The sequence below is a fragment of the Hoplias malabaricus genome, chromosome Y (genome assembly GCF_029633855.1).
Source record: "Hoplias malabaricus isolate fHopMal1 chromosome Y, fHopMal1.hap1, whole genome shotgun sequence".
Classification (NCBI taxonomy): domain Eukaryota; kingdom Metazoa; phylum Chordata; class Actinopteri; order Characiformes; family Erythrinidae; genus Hoplias; species Hoplias malabaricus.
In genome coordinates, this window is record NC_089820.1 from 64,508,981 (window position 1) to 64,514,512 (window position 5,532).

Sequence of the window (5,532 nt, forward strand, 5' to 3'; positions counted from 1 at the left end):
TTTCTCTCTCTCTCTCTCACCCTACACAACATTTCAGGGAGCTGTTTTTAATGGGGGCATCAGGCTGGTAACCATTACCGCCCGCACCGGCCTCACTGTAAAACAGACGGAAATAACCCAGCGCTCACTGCAGCTGCTCATTATTCACGTGTTTCAGGGCCTGGATTTAAGGCAGAAGTTTGGGTCCATTGCCATTGACCAGATTTAAAAGCACCTAGCGGAAGCGGCTGGTGTTATTTAAAGATGTGTTTCTGCATCAAGGCCTGCAGCCACAGTATTTACTGAATAACCTCTTCCTACAGAGGGAATCTGTTTCTTTGAGTGCAGAGGTGCTTAGAATTGTATTTGAGTGACAAAGTAAAAGTAGTGTGTAATTACAGTGAATAATTTATATACAGCACTGTGCACCACAGTGCATCAATCCCCTAAACCACACCAGCCACTAATTTCCTGTCGATCCTCAGCTGTTCTTGCTTTATTCCTTCCTTCCTTTATTCCTCAGATCGTCGGCAGAGTCAATGCTGACCCAGACTACTTGCCCCGAGCTATGGACTTCGGCCTGAACGTGAAGGGGTTTCTGGAACACTATTACCCCTCAGACTGCCCCCTCTCCTTCTTCCCCATGGCTGTGCTGTGCTGCGACCTGGATGCAGAGAAACGGTGAGAGTGTTATTGTGAAAGTGAACAATACAGAAAGCCTCTGATATGTCAAACTAGTTATTGGTGCGTAGACTTTAAGAAAGTCTTAAAAATCAAGGCGAAAGAAGTCTCAAAACCTAGTTTTCAAAGATATATTTCAGTAAACAATAAACTCGTTCTGTTTCGAATCCCTGAGACACTGACAGCACTTCTCTCTCCCAGACCTTCATTTGTGAAGCTGGAGGAATGGCTGGAGAACCTGAAGATGCACTTAGAAATGCGTCTCCCTCTGGTGTCGGAGCTTGAAAGCGTCCACAGAGAGTTCTGGCAGAAGAACCCCGCCCTGTGAGAACCGGCTTCCCACTCACAGAGAGCAGCCTGAGTAAACGCTCAGCGCAGAAGATCGCCATCTTCTTCAGATCCCGTCGGTGTAAGGCGGGGAGCTTTGGGGCGCTGGTCCACTGCAAGCTGCAAGAGGTCCAGGAGAAGTTTCAGCTTCCTCTGGCGGTGGAATTCCGGAGGATGTTTCCGAATGCAAAACCATTGACCTTTTCCTGAGAGCCAGGATCATTCCTCCACCATCGCTTTCTCCGCCTCTGTGTCTGATCGCTGTCCTCTGGATCTTCCATTGTGTACTTTGTGAACTTGAACCGAACTCAGTGGAGGGTCAGCTAATTTCCACCTACTTTCCATCGACACGGGCCGTTCCAGGCCTGGTGTTTTGTGTGTGTGATGTTTACAGGTGTTTCCTCAGCTTGATTTAGCATTGATCTAACTTCTACTCAATCTGTGTGGCTTCAAAATGCTAACAGGGTGCGTTTAACAGGGCGTTGTAAGTATACACATCAAACACGAGCGATTAAAGCGTAGTGCATATTTGTAGATGTTCTGTTTCTCCTTCCGCTGCTTATTGTTTTACCCTCAACACAGTGGCACCGGTTATGGGTCGAAGGCGATTCCCTCTGAGGTCACTGCCTTGCCTTTCTTTATCTATCAATCCGTGTAGCGTCGACAATTTCTGTCCTTATGGTACGCTCTGTAGAGCTTGGTACAGTTTCCTCCCTCCCCATTGTCTGCCTGTGCGCTTGATTAAGGAGAATCTGGCCCAAAATGACGTGTAAATAGCTAATGATGTGACATATTGTAAATGTTTTAGATATTATATATGTACAGACATTATTTTGTATACTGTTATGACATTGCCATATTTTTAATTGGGCTAGGCGTCAAATTGAAGGACTGGTCCGTTTCACCCGAGAGACTTCCTTTCCACGCGAAGGAGGTGTGTGTCCCGAGAGCTACAGCAGGGTCTTTATGTTTTCAGAAAGTTTTCATTGCTCAGCAACTTGAGTTTCTTTAATCATGGCCTGAGCAGGAAGACGTATAACCACACACTCAAATATTCTCTGTGCAGTGTTGGTGCACTCCATCCCGACCCGTTGGATCCCTGAAGCTGTGTGTCATTCTGTAGTGAGCACTACTTTTACTACAGCTGCAGTTATGTGCTGAATATTTCCCACGCTGATATGTTTTGTCTTCACACGTCACGTCAGAGTTACAGGGCCGTTTTGCATCGATACTACATCTGTGCTATGAGCCAGCGAACACAAGCCCAGCTACTCAAACTACAGCCTGCAACCAGAACCTCTCAACTCCTGCAGTGGGCCAGGGTTCCTGGCATGTGTTGGGTGTTTTGGTGAGGTTGTAGTCTCTATGTACAGGGCTAGACATCGGCGGTCAGAGGGAAAAGGCAAAACGTTTCGCGTCCGGGCTGGTTCTGAAAGCGCTGTAGATTCTCCCCTCACAGAAAAACACAGCTGAGACCCAGAGGTCAGTGGCAGGTTTGCTGTCCAGTGGGAACTGGCCTTTACAGAGTCACCGTTGTTCTCTCAGATCAAAGATCTGCCCCTTGCTGAAAGCAAAGGAATATTGTGTATTTTGTTTATCCATTTTTTTTGTTATTATTCCTTTGGGAAGCTAAGTCATAGAGAGTGGTTTGATGTGAAATGCTCTGCAGGAACTTACTGACTCAGGATCAGTCACAGTGAAAGAGAAACCTGACATCACACCACTCTGATTGGCTTTGTTTGAATGTAAAATCTCAGCACACACTGATTCAGGATTAAATTAAAGAACTCATGAAGCCAACATTAGCACAGCCTTCTCTCTCTTTCTCCTCAGAGCTGACGACAGCAGGCAGTAAACACACAGACATCTGCCCATTTACTTAAGTTATTTTTTTCTATATTTTTAAAATGTTAAATGAATAGAAATGAAGTAAAATGTGCCAAAAATGGCATTTTTAAGTTTGTCCCCCACCCCCCCTGCTCCCCCCCCCGCACCCCCAAACGGGTGCCCAAACTTTTGCACATAACTGTATTCCTTTAAAAATGCAAAAGAGCCCAAAGCCACCTCCCTGTGTCTCACTCCTGTGCAGCTCCCTGAAGGAGAATGTGGTGTTTACACAAAGCTGCTGGCTGTAAATATGTATGCCTACTTCTGTCTCTCTCGCTCTCCTCCTGTGATGGGGGTGGAGTCTTGGCTAGGTGTGAGTTCCTGGTAACTGGGCAAACCTGCTGTTACTGTGGGAGTAAACACAAAGAGGACTGCGAAGAAAAATGTGTACAGACAGTGGTCACGAGCCAAGAGAGAGAAAAAAAACAAACAACAGGAAAAAATGAAAAAAAAATTTAAAAAGACACAGCATCTTGTTTTTTTGTATAAAACCACTGTAATCTTTTTTGTAAAGACTTTCAAATTTTATTTGCACTAAATGATAAAATACTCGTTCTTTTCCTCTCGGGGGTCGAGTAGAAACTGACGCTGCGCTGATTCTTATTCGAATGCAAGTCACTGATGGAGCCTTCCGTGAGAAGTTCGGCCTGGAGACAGCTCTCCTCTGAGCAGCAAACCTGAGCGGGAAATTCCTGAAATTCCTGGGTTCAAGCTTTAGCCGCCGCTTCTTATCGACTGCACGTAAACTCCCATTGTTCTCCATCACAGTTTCTCCCTTCGGTTTTCTAGTATTTTACACTAAAACTTGAATCCTCTTCCAGCGTCTGCAGCTGTTGAAGGGAGACGCTGCACACACACGTTGCTTTAGTCGGCCAGGCGCGCTCGTATAAGATGTGAGAGAAAGCCATATTTTTCCTGGTGAGGGAAAACCACATTTGCATTTATGAGTTATAGGTTTTAATGCGTTTATAAAGAAATAATCAGGCTCCATTCATGCAGTGTTTTGCCGTATTTCAGATCTGAGATGACCTCGTCAGGATTTATCTGATTTTAAAGATTTGAAAGCTCAGTAACAGTTCTGTTGGTTTGGTGCCGATAGATTTATCCTTACTGCTACGAATGTGTAGAAGGGTCTGTTTTTATTGTAAAAGGTGGTGCTGTGTATCCACAGCTGTTCTAAGAGCCCTATTAATTTGTAAATAGCAATCGGCCTCAACAGATTAAATGAATTGTTTGTTTATTTGAGCATGTATTAAGCTCCGCCCACCGAAAATACACTTCCCGTACTGGAATGTGGCCCAGCAGCTCATGAACATACCCCTGCGCACTAGTGTGCTGCTTTGTGTAGGTCTCTGCACAGGCACCGCTTAATGTTAATAATAACTTAGTGTTTATTTCCTTTTGCTACAAAGTTAGACACATTTGGCTAATACCGTTTTTTATGACAACGATGTCAGTAAATACACAACGCTGAGCGTTTCCTCTCCCCGGGTTTGCTCCTCAGCGGTCAGGCCCAGGCCCGTCTGCTGCCTAAAGAGAGATCCTTTGTGAAAGAAGTTCTGTTTTCTAACGACTGCTTCATTACACCACGTCATGTTCACAGTCTCATTGGACGCTCAGCACTTAACCTTCCTCATGGCGTCTGTGTGTGGGGGGAAAACAGCTGGATGTTAGTGTCCCATGTCGTACATATATCTCCAGGTGGCACTGCGCTATAATAACCATTTCATTTTGAATCCATGGCATGAATTTTGACGTTTTTCACCTTTCCCTATCTACAGTTAAAACAATCGCAAGCATGGCGACTGCGTGAGCTCATTTCGTCTGTGAACGCTGCAGCAGTCCCTCTTTGCAAAGGATCATTTTTACCTCTGAATATTGCTGTGCCTTTGTTTGAAGCTAGCCTTGCCAACGACTCGTAGTATTTTGAGCAGGTTTCTCTTTCTCTCTCTCTATTTTTTGTTTTTAAACTGTACGCCTGATTGATTTTATATCACCTCTGATCTGTTGAAATGAGAGATCCTCATGTTCTATATATTTATAAACTGTGTTATCCTCCATATCTCCATTGTCTGGTTTTAGGTTCCTATCTTTTTTGTGTGTGTTGTTTTATTTAATATTTTTTACACAAGCTGTGAAAAGAGAAAAAAAGACATTTCTGCACTTTAAATTCTGGCCGTGAAAATATTGAGAATCCAAGAAATCAACTATATTTGGTTGCAGCTGGAATAAAATTGCCGCTCCTTAACAGTTCGGTGTCTGCCATGTGTTTTTATTTACTGCACCACAGCAGGACTATACTAACATATATATACAACAGCATTGGACTGTGGAGATGTGGACATGCATCTACCTTTACCACCTACTGTTATGCAGGTTAAAGCCATCAAACTCTTACAGCAATGTCCTGTACATCTAGTATAAACCCTTCTCAGAACCTGTGGAACCTGTTACGGCGGTGAACAGAGACAAAATCCCTGTTAATGCTCTTAATTTTACAAGAAATGTTGAGGGGGAGAGTGAGAGCTGTTCTTTGGACTGAAAGCAGGGCAGATTCTGACCCGGTTACAGGCTGTTCTCTGTGGAGATGACAAACACATTACTGTGAAGTCTGATGTATTTGACCAGACTCAGCACAGATTATGTAACAGGACAGAA

At 44.3% G+C, this 5,532-nt stretch overlaps 1 protein-coding gene across 1 annotated transcript in view; it reads left to right on the plus strand.

Annotated features, from left to right (window-relative positions):
- The window catches only part of LOC136678492 (LIM domain kinase 1-like), a 67,679-nt gene extending 62,587 nt beyond the window's left edge, over positions 1–5,092 (plus strand). The window contains exons 13-14 of the mRNA XM_066656542.1: positions 503–660; positions 862–5,092. Coding sequence (XP_066512639.1) covers positions 503–660; positions 862–988 — 285 coding nt within the window. The 3' untranslated portion in view covers positions 989–5,092. The remainder of the gene's footprint in view (positions 1–502; positions 661–861) is intronic.
- The last annotated feature ends 440 nt before the right edge of the window (positions 5,093–5,532 follow it).